The 13,952-nt window shown below is 38.7% G+C and overlaps 1 protein-coding gene across 3 annotated transcripts in view; it reads right to left on the reverse strand.

Annotated features, from left to right (window-relative positions):
• ank2a (ankyrin 2a, neuronal) overlaps positions 1–13,952 on the reverse strand; it is a 79,589-nt gene that overhangs the window by 43,662 nt on the left and 21,975 nt on the right. For 2 of the 3 annotated variants that reach the window (XM_076884947.1, XM_076884946.1), the window contains exons 3-26: positions 10,790–10,888; positions 9,494–9,592; positions 9,299–9,397; positions 8,979–9,164; positions 8,711–8,734; positions 6,596–6,694; positions 6,299–6,397; positions 6,065–6,163; positions 5,745–5,942; positions 5,086–5,184; positions 4,851–4,949; positions 4,572–4,670; positions 4,162–4,359; positions 3,973–4,071; positions 3,635–3,733; positions 3,329–3,526; positions 2,979–3,077; positions 2,545–2,643; positions 2,287–2,385; positions 2,089–2,187; positions 1,896–1,968; positions 1,378–1,504; positions 1,139–1,214; positions 942–1,045 (exon numbers count right to left, since the gene is read on the reverse strand). In XM_076884947.1, coding sequence (XP_076741062.1) covers positions 942–1,045; positions 1,139–1,214; positions 1,378–1,504; positions 1,896–1,968; positions 2,089–2,187; positions 2,287–2,385; positions 2,545–2,643; positions 2,979–3,077; positions 3,329–3,526; positions 3,635–3,733; positions 3,973–4,071; positions 4,162–4,359; positions 4,572–4,670; positions 4,851–4,949; positions 5,086–5,184; positions 5,745–5,942; positions 6,065–6,163; positions 6,299–6,397; positions 6,596–6,694; positions 8,711–8,734; positions 8,979–9,164; positions 9,299–9,397; positions 9,494–9,592; positions 10,790–10,888 — 2,669 coding nt within the window. The remainder of the gene's footprint in view (positions 1–941; positions 1,046–1,138; positions 1,215–1,377; positions 1,505–1,895; positions 1,969–2,088; positions 2,188–2,286; positions 2,386–2,544; positions 2,644–2,978; positions 3,078–3,328; positions 3,527–3,634; positions 3,734–3,972; positions 4,072–4,161; positions 4,360–4,571; positions 4,671–4,850; positions 4,950–5,085; positions 5,185–5,744; positions 5,943–6,064; positions 6,164–6,298; positions 6,398–6,595; positions 6,695–8,710; positions 8,735–8,978; positions 9,165–9,298; positions 9,398–9,493; positions 9,593–10,789; positions 10,889–13,952) is intronic. The other variant, XM_076884945.1, reaches the window with a different exon arrangement.

The raw sequence follows: 13,952 nt of genomic DNA on the forward strand, positions 1-13,952 counted from the left end.
AAAAATACACCAAAAGTACACCAGAAAAAAATAAGGGCATGTAAAAGATGGAATATCTATTTCAGAATATAATGATAACCCTTGAAGTAGTGCATTAGCCAGCACAAGCAGCAGAACAGTCAGTAATTTGTTGCAGGAGGTATAGAAGCTGAAGGACAGCTGCAAACAGGAGAAAGATTTACTGAAATAAAGGCTTGCAAAGCACCGAGATGCCATTTTGTGTCTTAAACTTTGGTGACTTTATCAGCAAGTAAACTAAAATAGAACCAGAAAATACACAACAATGGCAGAATAATGCTTTGAGTATAAGTAAATCATTAAAAAAAAATCAATATCAGCTGATCCTTTGACATGCTGCTGCACATACTGTACACAAAGCAAAATGCAAATGAGAAGATCCAGTTAGAAATGCCCACATAGCCTGTTTATCCAAGATGTACACCTTTGTGTATAAAGATGGAGCCTTTAGTCTGAATTCTAATGTCCAAGCTCACTCTGAAATTAAAATGCTACAAGTGTAAAAAAAAATTGATTTTACTTTGAAGTCAATGTGCCTTTAGAGGGCACTGCTACCATAAACAGGTTGGTAGAATTTCCAAAGATGGGCTTAATGTATTTATTTCTATAAGAGACGCCATGCAAAATGAAACTGTACCTGAGTGTAGTGACAATAAAGACAATTCTGCTTTTGGTTGTGGATAATTTACTAAAGAAATTTGGATAAAGTGTGCACCCTAAGCTGATTTAATGCAAGTCCACAAAAAGTTTATGGCATCTTGTGGATTTTACAAATTGTGGGTTTAAAAAAACCCCTCAGTATTTCCAGACATAATGGGAATGTGTATGTTAAGTTTGCAACTGGGTTAAGTCCCAACATTTGGATTTTCTCTGAAAGAAAGGAGTGTGAGTTTTTCTCTGTGTGTGTTTGTGTGTGTTTATACCCAGAATGTAGCAGACTGGAGGACAGCACAACATTATCAAGATGTTCAGCACCCCAGCTCAGACGGAATGAGTCCTTTTCATGCTCTCTAGACAGTGTTGACACCTAAAGAACAACAAGCATCAGCAGGCTGGTTAAACTCACCTCGAGTGTCTAAAGATACTTTATTGAAGGTTAGACTACGGATACTACGCTTACCTGGTGACTTGTAAGCAGATCTTCAATGAGAACTTCTCTTTGATGGAAACTTTGGTGAATGGGAGTGTGTTGGGGCCTGATGAAAAACCAAGGTGAATCTTCTCAGACCTTTTCTGTATATATCTGCATTACTTAGGTATTCCTTATGATGATGAACTTGGCTAACAGCAGATCTGGAAGGTTTGCTGTGAGCAAATTTAGATGTTTGTCAAATACAATATGTGTGTGCTGTTTCTGACCTGTCCAAGTTGTGGCTCATGTAATTGAAGCCATCTAGATAATGTCCTGGCAGAGAGTCATCTCCCAGCTCACGGAGGTCCTCTGCTCTTAGATACTCTCCCCCATCACCTGTCATTGTGTCCTCGCCTGGAAAACAGATACAACAAAAATGCCAAACCTTGTTATGACCAATGAAAAAATTAATAACACTCTCTCTCTCATGTATATATATATATATATATATGTAATATATGTTGCATTGACTATGCAAGTAATATGGGGATCGAAAAGATGAGTTCCACAGACATCTCAGATAATGGCTCTTCTTCAACCCTTCGAGCACTTTTTCAGATCCAAAACTACATCACCTACAATACACTTTTTTACAACTTTTGAACAATGAGGTATAATTTTTTAATGAAGCTCAGTCATGACTTATTGTGTCTCATGACTGGAGTAGTTTTTTCCTATAAAAAAATTAGCTTGATATCGATGAGCAGCACACTAAATTCTTGTTTTCTACATTTAAGTAACTTACCCTCTTCATCAGACACATCGAGAATCTCAGTCATGGTCTCTGGAACATTCAGTTTGTGTTTCTCTGTAACCGTCTAATGTAACACCATTCAGAGTCATGGAAAACAGACAACCAAAACAGAGAAAGGTTATAGTTTAAGTTAAAAAAAATTTCCTGGCTCCATTTCCAGAGGCTAAAGCAATCATGAGCTTACAGTTGTGGTTGTGATGACCTCCTCAGTGACGACTTTCAGTGTGTCTACCACAGAAATGTAACCCAAACGTTTCGCAATCGACAGAGCGGTATTTCCATTCTAACAGAGAGAAGGATATACGATAGCGTACCAGCAGAACTTTTTCCACAACATATTTCACATGTTAAAAGTAAATGCTTGGACTCTATTGTGTCTTACCACTGTAGTAGTATTGGGCTTGGCCCCATGTTGTAATAAAACATTAATTATGTGTGTATTCCCTTGTTGTGCCGCTTGATGAAGTGGCGTGTAACCATTCTGCAGGGCAAAAGTTTAAAAAGAAGACAACAAAATTTTGTTAAGTCACAGTAGAAACTAAAACGAAAGGGATGCTATATTTGAGTTTTGCTTCATGCTGTGTCTGCAGTTTAAGTTAAATAGAGCTTGCATGCTTCAAATTTAAGATTTAAATATAACCTTGGTTTTGGAGTTGACGCTGGCTCCTTGTTGTAACAGGAAGTTAACCATCTTGGCATTTCCATAATGACAGGCGACAATCAGAGGGGTATATCCAAGCTGTAGCGAGGAGGGAGAGGGTGAGAGATGAACACTGATCTTCTGTAAGCAAGCACTAAACTCAATCTTAATGCTTCCTGAATATATGATGTATATGAAGACTTTGTTATGTTTTTAAAAAGCCTCTGGATGGCAGGTATTTACATGCACGTCCATATGATACACTTAAATATTAACATGTAAACATAAAGCGAATAAACAGAAAGTAAGCAAGACATACTGTCATTCACACAGGAAAATTCTTGTAGATTAGCATACTGTTAGGTTTTCATTACTAGTAACAATTTTCTTTTGCGTATACTTGTTAAATTTGTCATGCACATGCATGTCTGTACTTTGGTTTGCTGGTCCAAGTTGGCATCATGTTTGGCTAGTACTTCTGTTACAGTGACTTTGTCCTCTTGGGCAGCAAGATGCAGAGGAGTTAGTCCACTCTGTAAAACACAAAGCAATGTCACATTACCATCCTTCACACTTTTTTATTTTATTAATTCCATGAAGCAATTTATTAACATAGTAATAAATTGCTTCATGGAACAAATTAGACAAAACTGTTGTTATAGAGCACTCAGCTTAAGAACTAAAGAGTTTTATACAGCTGTATGTAGAGTGCATGTGTTTCTTGTTTCCACTTCAAATTATTTTAATAAATAAAAATGTCATAAAGATTGTGCTTCTGTGTGACCTTTGTCGCTGTGTTCACATGGGCTCCTTTTCCCAGCAGGAGGCTGGCCATCTCTGCATGTCCTTCCTGAGCTGCCAGATGCAGAGGGCTGACTCCCTGTTTCGTTAAAGCATTGGTCTCTGCTCCATACTGCAGTAGCGCTAAAGCAATGTTTGTCTGGTTCTTTTTGGCTGCAATGTGGAGAGGAGTGTAGCCATTCTAAAACAGAGGAACGAAAGAAGATATACACTGTGATAGAAATACAGTACATGCAAACAAGTGTGAGCTTCTCATGGACCTTTATTTTTCTTTAAAACTCAGCCTAACCTTTGCAGTAGCATGAGGCGATGCACCTTTATCCAGGAGCAGCAGCGCCACCTCTTGGTTGTCATAATGAGCTGCCACATGTAGTGGAGTTAAGCCATTCTGTGAAAAGAAGCATTTGATTTAATGAAACTTTTTGCAAGCCTTTGTGATATTTTTGTGTGTGTGTTTTTGTGTGTGTTTTTTTTTTGTTTCAAGTCAGTTTTATTCCATAATTTGTGTTTCAGAGAAAACAATCAGATGCTCAAAGATTAAGTGTAATGTGTCTCTCTCTGAAATTAAGACAATTACCCTCAGTGCTGGGTTTTGTTTCAGAACCTGCTTCTACAACTTCAGCTCACCTTGCCAGCATCATCAGTAAGAGCTCTGCGCTGAAGGAGAAGTTTTGCTACGTCGAGGCTTCCATATTTTGCTGCTACATGTAATGGAGTGAATCCTTTCTGTAGATATAAAAGGGATTAATTAAAATTCCACTGATTTAACTTATCACATGTTATTTATCTGTCTACGTGCATTCATCCTCTGTTCACCTTGGTGGCCATTGAGTGTGAAGCTCCAGCCTCCAGGAGCACAGCAGCTGTCTCCACCTGCCCCTCTCTGGCTGAAATGTGGAGAGGAGTGTAGCCATTTGTGGTGGCAGCATCCGGGTAGGCCATGTGCTGTAATAGTAGCTGGACAATGTCTGTTTTTCCCAGACGGGATGCAATGTGCAGGGGAGTCTGGTCCTCCTGTAGTTGAGGGGAAAAGAGGTAGTACATGTTATAGAAGAAAAGGATAAACGGAAATGATGCAGTCATTTAAAAGCAGTAAAATTAGAATGAACGGTGATGTTGTAGGCAGAGCTGGGACAGGTGACATCAGGCATTCAAACCAGTGCTTGAAATATAAAAATTTACTGTAAACAGAAGGAAAGAGTGATTAATGTTTACAGCTGACTCACCCTGGCCATGGCATCCACCAACGCTCCATTTCTCAGCAAACAGCGAACCACTTCCATCTGTCCTGCTCGTGCTGCCATATGGAGAGCTGTCTCACCGCGCTGACAATCAAAGGCAGAAGATTTTTAAGCTTTAGGACACTGTGCTAAACACAAAAAGTACACCAGAACGGGGTACATTTTTTCACGTGTTTGCACTGAAACAAATGAAATGTGTGTTTACTTTGTGATGTGTATTTCCGACTGCTGATCGCTGACCTGATAAAAGAAATTACTACTTACAATGTTACGAACATCAGGAGAAGCTCCATTCTGCAGTAGAAGTAAAACGATGTTGAGGTGACCCATGAAAGCAGCTACGTGCATGGGAGTCAGACCAGACTGCAATAATGAAAAAAGAGACAGTAACAGTAGCAGTAACAACAAGGAGAAGCATTAAATGCAAATTTAGAACAATGTTAGCAACAAAGTATACTGTGCTAATCCATGAAATCCTGACACACCAAAACAATCTCACCTCAGTAATTGCCTGTATGGAGGCACCGTATTTGACCAGCAGCTCCATCACCTTCACTCTGTTTTTCTTACAAGCAATGTGGAGAGGAGTAAAACCATTCTGGTAGAGACAGTAAGAGAAAAATTAGCAGGAATATGCATGTCTCTATAGTAAAAAGGTAGCATTGGAGTATTTAAATTTTATAACCTTATTTTATATTTCAGGAGTTATTAAACTTTTTGGGTCAACTGACCCCTGATAATCTGATTAACCCTATGCTTACTACTGTTGGGACTCTTATATATCATTAAAACTAACTGTATTCTGACCATTTCCAAACCAAAGAGGCATTTAATTTGAAGGTGAAAAGTCAGAATATACGTGTTCCCAGTCAGAATTTTTTAACTGTATCTGCCCCTCAAGTCAGATTTCCAACTCAGACCATCAATGCTGACTTCACAATCCAAGTTGGCAGTTTGAAATTCCTCAGGAACATTTTATATGAAAGAATATGGAAATATATAAATATATATATATAAATAAGCATACTAGTAAATCGCAAGATATTCACGATCCATAGTGTCACTCTTTTTATCTTAATATGTGCATCAGTAAATATCATGATAATTTCTGTTAATACCAGTTTTGGTGCTTCTCTTATTGTTTCTTTGAACCCTTACCAGTGCTCTTGCATTGGGATTGGCCTTCTTGTCCAGGAGGAGCTTAGTTACTCTGTAGTGGCCACAGTGAGCTGCGACGTGCAGCGCGGTAAGGTAGTCGAGTGTGACATCATCAACAGGCGCCTTGTGTTGCAGCAATAGTTTTACACACTCTATGTGGTCTCCCTGGGCTGACATGTGCAGTGGAGACAGTCCATTCTATTTGGAGGCAAAAAATTTAAAGAATAGTAGCCGAGATAAAAACCAAAGGCATATAAAAAGGAACAATAGTACTCATATTGTATAAATTCTAAATGATATACTAGTGCAAATATGCTAACCTTGGTTCTAGCTAGGATGGGGGCTCCTCTTTCCAGCAAAAGCTCAACTGCAGGATCATGTCCACTCCTGGCTGCACAGTGCAGGGGCGTCAAACCATCCTTCGGAACAATCACATATGCACAAGCAAACGCACACATTAATCCAGTTTAAAGATTTTGAGAAAGAGGACGTGGAAAGTTGTTGATTCCACTTATTTATTGTTCACTATGGTTTTAATAAAATCTGAGTCTTACTCTTGTTTTAGCATCTATCTGAGAACCTCGGTCCAATAACAGGGCCACCATGTTGGTGTTGCCCCTCTTAGAGGCAACATGTAGAGGTGTTATTCCATTCTGACAAGGCAGATACAGAAACAAAGGTACATCAAAAACTACAGCATGTAAAACATACAGAAAGAAATGTAACGTTTAATGGGCTAGAGGTATGTATTAATAAAGGCTTATTAGAAGTGAACACTACGATGGTAAATAACATGCCCTTCTGTAATGATCAAAATCAAAAACAGCCACACAGCAGGAATTTGGCTGTACCCTGGCTGTGAAGTCAACAGCAGCTCCTCTGTTCAGCAACAGGGTGGAGACATTCACGTTACCATAGTGAGCCGCAATGTGCAGAGGGGTGAAACCACTCTGATAGGAAAGGAGAGAATAGAGAGGGACAGAGTGAAAGGAAAAGAGGTTAGAGAGTGCAGAACAGCTCATCACGAAAAGGAGAAAAGTAAAATGAAAGTGAACAAAAGAAAGTAAGAAAGACTTTTCATTGTTAGATACAGGAATAGACTCTACTGAAGCAGACTCTGCTGAAGTAGTAATATGATGAAAGAGCGTGCTGAAAGAAAAACATTGTGTAAGAAGGAGCATAAAAATGAGCAAATCCCAAAATAGCACATTCAATAGATAATACATGCAAAACTGCTCAAGTTCAGCCATGCTTACTAAAAAAAACTACGGGTGAATCAACTTGGTTTTTTGGATACATAAATATATTGAAATAAAGGACAAAACATAACTCATAAGCACCAAGCAACACTATGGACGCTCGCAAGTATGTGTTTCTACTTGGGTGGACAAATGAACATTTATATATTAGCTATATATATAAATTTTCATAGTACACAATTGCAGGTCGGTTCACTCCTTACCTTCCCATTCTGATAGACATGGTGCAATTTAATTAAGAAACAAAGTTTACTTAAAGATCAGAGATCAAAGTGTTTCAGAGAAGTAAATCAACATGCACAAGGACACACATGCGCTGAGTTACGCGTAGAAAGATAGGAGTAAAAGAAAAAGCTGATTTTACTTTCAGGTTATCAGTTCAGTATAAAATTCGTAAACATAATACATTTCAATGACCTATCAATTAAAAATAACAACAAAAATCTATAAAATAAATGATCAGTAATTAACTGACATTCTCTGGGGATTATCAATAAAACACATTGTGTTTTACTGTCAGCCATGCAGTGTCTAATACAGCAAACTCTGGCATGCAGGGTATCCCTATGTCACAAAAGTCCTCAATAAGTAAGGACAAGATCAAAACAAAAGAGCTGAAAAAAATGGTCAGAAGTAGGGATGGGTACCGGTGTCCGGTGCCATCTGACATAAACGGTAGTAACCAGACCGAAAAGCAGCGCACATTTCGGTGCTTTATTTCAGTGCTTTTTTTTCCTGAGCTGTGATACACTTCTAGCCAATCATTTTACGTTTCCGAGGATAGTAGGCGGGGCCAGGTACGTGCATTCTTTTAGAGCAGAGCTACAGATTAAAATGTCCAAGGCGAAGCAGTCAAAAGTCTGGCTGTACTTCACAGCAAAATATGCAAACTCAGCAGCAACAAGTGCTTTAAGGTGATACTGTGATACTGTCAAAGGAGGTAACTCCTCAAATCCGATGAGACACCTGGCGACGCATAGCGTTTTTTTTTAAAAGCCCAGAAATGCGCCGTATGATAGCTTGCTGCGAGACCTCACACCGAGCGCATCTACTGCGGGTGGGTTGCCTGTTATCTGACCAGGAGTTAGCAATATCCCCCAAAAACCCCGAAGAGCAGAGTCCTGGCCCCTAGCCCTGCCAGTGTAGCAGAAATGATGAGGATGATGATGCAGCGGCAGCCGTTCTTCTCTGCGTGAGTAGCTTAATGTTGTTCGTGTAATTTACGTTGAGTAGGCTAACCACGTTATTACATTAATGCATGTAAGGTGAACTAGCAAACATCATCATAGCTACATGCAGCTGTCTTCTTGTTTGATGGCAGATACTCCCTTCACCCTGGACAAAAAGGCTAAAATGACCAAAGAAAAAGTGGAAAACAGCTAAACATGAGAGGTTTAGGACAAAGTTTGTGTTTTTTCCATTGTTTAAGCACTGCTTCCAGCCAAGAGTGATGCCATATATGCCCCATAGCTGCAGAAAAGGCTAACATTGTTATCTTTTTACAAAAAACCAGCTGAACATGAGAGGTTTTTGGACCAATTTTGTGTTCTCCATTCTTTAAGCACCGGTTTGAGCACCGTTTGAGCACCGGCACCGTTTCAAAAGTACCGATTTGGCACCGGTATCGGATAAAACCTAAACGATACCCATCCCTAGTCAGAAGTGACAAAATTCAGAATCAAAGGAGGAGGTGATAAGTCTGTATACCTCTGTGGTTCTATTGACCATCATCTGGTTATGATGCATAGAGAGAGAAAAGGGGAATAGGGTGAAGGGCTGTTAGGGGAAACACTCAGTATTTTTTTTTTAATTTAAAACACTGAGTATGTTTATAAGTTTGCACAGTTTGAAAATAAAAAATAAGGACCTGTACAATACAGCATTTTCAGAGAGGCCTGGTCTATCCGTTTTATTATTGTTCCCTAAGGAACCCACAAACAATAAAATGTAACTTGTCCCTGTTGCCCTCCCTCACCTTAGACTGGACATCAGCGTTGTGGTCATTCTGAAGCAGCAGTGCAGCAGACTTTGTGTCGTCTTTGCGGGCAGCAATGTGCAGGGCTGGAAGGCGTACCTTACCCTTAGTGTCATGCTCCAACAACAAGGAGACAACTGAGTTGTGCCCCTGCTGAAGAGCAATAGCAAGTGGAGTAAAGCCATCCTGGAGGAGCACAGGGGAAAAAAAGTTAAATGGTTACACGCTTCATAGAGAAAAGAAAAGAAAATAGGCAAGATATTACATATTGTTTTTACCTTCAATAATTGTATATATAACAATATGAAAGATAAACATACCTCTGTTGCAATGCTTTGATTTCCTTCATTTTCCAAGAGGTATCGCACGACCTCCAAGTGATTCTCCTGAGCCGCCATGTAGAGTGGCGTGAAGCCATTCTGAAGAGATATACAGGCAAAAACAAAACCACATCATATACTTGTTGCTTGTGTTGCATGCTGATGCATTTTGTAAAAGTTCTTGTTAATTCTCACCTGTGACTGAGAATTGACATCTGCTCCTCTTGACACCAACAATTTGACTACTTCTTTTTGTCCAGCCAAAGAGGCAATATGGAGGGCAGTGTTTCCTTTCTGCAAAGAGAAAACAGGGTTAAGATCACCAACCAAATATCTGTCGTCTCTTACCTCCCTCAGTCTTAACCCTGAAAATTCCAGAAAATTCTTATTTTTGAAAATGAATGTTTATTGAAATGTTTGACACATATAAAAAAATATACATACACTTGGTGTTACAGGGCTAAAATCACATTATGCAAACATTTCATTTCTGCTTTAATGTTTAGGATGTAAAAGTTGGGTTTAATTCCAAGAAACGTATTCAAGTCACTCGAAGGACACAAACAGCAGAGTGATAGATTCTGTGTCAGCTGTTCACTGCTGCTAGCTGTTGAGCCTGAGTCATGAGGCAGTCACAGACTCACATAACAAGCAGCTTGCCAAAAAGCGCACTACACATTCACTCTCGCCTTCTCTTACTCCTTCCGACTGAATGGTACAATATCTAAACTTAGCACAAAAAGTAAGGATTTCTTTGTTGTAACAATGCTTCTTGGCAATAAATCTTATACTGTTGGAAAGGGTTGAGCAGCAGAGTTGAGTATACAAAACATATTGGCCATATAATAATAATAATAATAATTTAACAACAGAGGCACAAAGCACAAGTCATTAGTAGAAGAAGCTGTTTGGGATTGGCAGAGAGGTTTTTCATGGGCGCAACCGACACACTCAACTCTGCTGCTCAACCCACAAATGCAATTTCCTTACCAATGTGGCACCATTTAATGGAAAAAAATTAAACAGGGCTTCCAACATTTACTGCCAAGAAACATTCTTACAACAAACAAGTCATCAGCCAATCAAAAATTTCCTGACTCATTGTGCTAAGTTTATATATGATACAATTATTAATATTTTATTAATTAATAAAACTGAATGTCTGAAGAAACAAACAATCAAACTCTCATAATCATCTTAAATCACCCTCATATCCACCCCAATGGCTCCTTAATTCACTAAAGAAGGAATGATTTTTATGGTATTTTACAACTTATTTAATTCCTTTCCATCATCTTTCTCCTTTGGTTAAAATAATTTTCTTATCTTTTTTTCCCTCTTTTAAAAATTTAGCTTTATCTTTAAAAAGTTATCTTTGCCAATGCAAGCCAAAGAAAAACCCATTAGATATATAGTGAGCGATTAAAGCAACAATTATATTAACTGAAATATATCAATTAAAGACCCTATAAAGCTAAATCATGTGTGTACCTTGGTGGAAGAGTCAACAGATGCTCCTCTCTGTAGCAGTTCCTCCACCAATTCCTTGTGCCCCTCCTTAGCCGCCAGGTGTAACGCATTGAGACCATTCTAAACAGAAAACAAGAGAAGATTTCAAGAAAACACGTGAAGAAAAAATGAAACTGCGTGGTGCTCAGGGAATCATATTACAACCCCCCTGTATCAAAGATAAGGCATACCAACATTACAGGACATAAAGCGATATCTACTGGAAATTGGCTCAATAACAATCTAATGGAATCATGTATACTCCTGCAAAAAAGGAAAACTATAGTACAAGTGTGAATTTTTGTAAAATTGGCAACAATAAAAAATCTTGATTAAGTTTATAGTCACTTATGAAGGTATAATCCAACTTGACATTGCATTATACTGTACATGATTTATGGCATTCATTTCATTCACAGTTGGAGAGATTGACATTTAAGAATGGAAACAGAAGAAAAACTATTTGGGTTAAAAAAAACTGGCTGATTTTTCACAGTTCAAGGGCCTCACCTCAGATTTATCAACAGGAACTATAGCAGCACAAGAGGAGAGCAGACCTCAAATGTTGCACTCCAACAAGCCCTTACAACACAACTGATTTATCCCCACTCGAAAACTCACAGTACCTCTTCTGACGCTGACATTTACACACAGAAACAAACTCTAAACAAAACAAAAACCATTCACCTCGTCCTCCTTTTCTTCCATCCTGTGCTTTGGATCTTTGAAATTTTGCTCTTTTTTTATCTTTCAAAATGCCCGCTCCTTTGGGTATTCTGTGCCTTCATGAATCCTTTGCTCTGTTTTCTTTTGTCTTTGGTGATGGAACTCCAACCAGTCCTCCACCTCCTGCTTCCTCTATACTGGTTTAGAACCAGCTTTCTAGGTTTATGTGCTCTGTCCTCTTCCTGCAGGCTAATTCAGATGAATGACAGCGAGGAAATGTGCCTCTAAGCTCTGGATGCTTTTTGGGCAGTGATATAAAAGAGGAGCTGTTGCTAACCCCTCTATCATTGCCTTTTCCCCTCCATAGCACATGTTCATCATGCATATACATTCACACACAAATAGAAACACGCCCTCTCTTTCTTTCTCGCGAGTTGCTAAATGCCAAACAGCCAAAGAGGGTGTCATATTTCTGCACAGTCATAGAGGGAACCCAAACACACATCCAAACATAGATAATCATATTTAGAAGCAACTGAAAATGTCAGCCTTTAAAATAAAAAGGGGGGCATTCCTCAAAGGCCAAAGTATATCAGTGACTGTCTGGCTGAGTGATTTATAACATGACTTTAAAAAGAGTGAAAAATGACACATAGTTCGTATCACTATGGTACATCCATAAAACCTAAGAAGGCATAAATGCCTTCAGTTTGTGCAAACGGTTTCTAATGAGCTACGAGTAAAGCGGCACAAATGGCACTAGACCAGTGTCTGTTATGTGTCTTAATCAAATCTGCAGAGATCCACCGATCGACAGTCTATGACACATTCTCAATCAGTTTCATGTATGTCAGATTATGAGTTGGTCACACTGCATCACGCTAAAATAGTCACACATGCTCTCACAGCACAGTCGCTTAAAGTGTGAAAGCTCCTCATGGTCTAATCAAGTCTAATCAAACACTTAAATCATCATCACGCAGGTCTGCAAGGTCTGCAACTGACTCATCATAGCAAGCACTCACTTTTGATAAGTAAAGACTTTAAATTTTAATATATGTTTTTGCTGATTTTTTTAAATTGTCATTATCACTTCCACAATGATCACACTGCATATCATGTTTGTCCGGTCGCATGGCCAAACCTTCTAATATCATCATCACTTCAGTATATTTTAAATCAGTATGCAGTTAGTCCATCTGTGACTTTTTCCACTGAACTGGCAACGAATGAAAAGAGAAAAAAATAGTCTAGGCTATATCAGATGCTCTTTGCTGACATTTGAGAAGCAGAAAGTCCAGCCTCAGTTATACTTCAGTTCTGAAATGATAGACTCACTGACACGGCACAAAATAATCATACTTTCAGCCACATTTCAGCCATTATGTATTTCAGGAGAGACAAGAAAACCCTACAAAACACACACACAGTCACACAAACCGATCTAAATCTCCTTTCCCTCTGAGCTCAGTTGTTCCTAAAAGCTTCATTTAGCTAATGGACATCGTGATCCCTGGCACTTTGTTGCTTCCCCTAGCAGGAGACAAAATGTTGAGCTTCATCCAGCGCAGATTGTCATTCAAGCTGCTTTGACCGCTGACCTTTGTTATAAGCACACATGGTATAAACAACCATGCTTACTTGGTGCCGTTTTATTGTCTCAAATGTCACAGGGGAAAGATGTTGGAGGAAATAATGTAAATGTCATAAATGTCACAGTGGGATAGATTTTGGAGCAAATAATGTAAATGCATGCGGATTAAAGTAAAGAGTAATATTACTCACCAAGGATTAAAATTTTAAGTAGATTAGAAGGGAAATCTGGCCTTTAATTGTGAAGAGCGAAACAGTTCTTATACACACTCCTAACACGCAAATACAAGCACATAGGCATATTGTATTAAAATGCAGAAAAAGCTGTAGTGACTCATTCTCTTTTGAAATCCTAAAACTCAAACACACCATGCTTAAAAACTGGAAGAACAAACATCATCTGTAAAAAACATTACAACTTTATTTATACATCTCATTCATAAAATCTGTGCAATGGAGAATCATAGTATGACAGTGGCTTTGGCAAGCTAGGAATATACCCCTCACTCTCTCTTCTACTAACTTGGGCAGCCTTCTGCCCTTGGCGCCAGTTTCTGGCCCTTGCCACTCTCTTCGTGCTTTCTAGGTTTTTACTCTTCAGTTATTAATGAATATAGCACCAAGGGCGATACTCAAAATATGTGCATGACTTAGTGTGTGACATTTGCAGCTTCTTGTGGTGTTTTGTGGATGGATAGACTTTTTAAAGAAACCATGAATAACATTAAACATGATAAAATACTAAGATACAGTTCCTGTATTTGATTGCATTGTGAACGGTAATCGGAAACGCATTAAAACAAGCAAAAGGAAATTGGGTCATTCAACTGCAATGTCACATTATCCGGCTCTTGTCAATAGACTACTAACTCTAATGACTCATTAT

This window comes from Maylandia zebra, linkage group LG6 (genome assembly GCF_041146795.1).
Source record: "Maylandia zebra isolate NMK-2024a linkage group LG6, Mzebra_GT3a, whole genome shotgun sequence".
Lineage (NCBI taxonomy): Eukaryota > Metazoa > Chordata > Actinopteri > Cichliformes > Cichlidae > Maylandia > Maylandia zebra.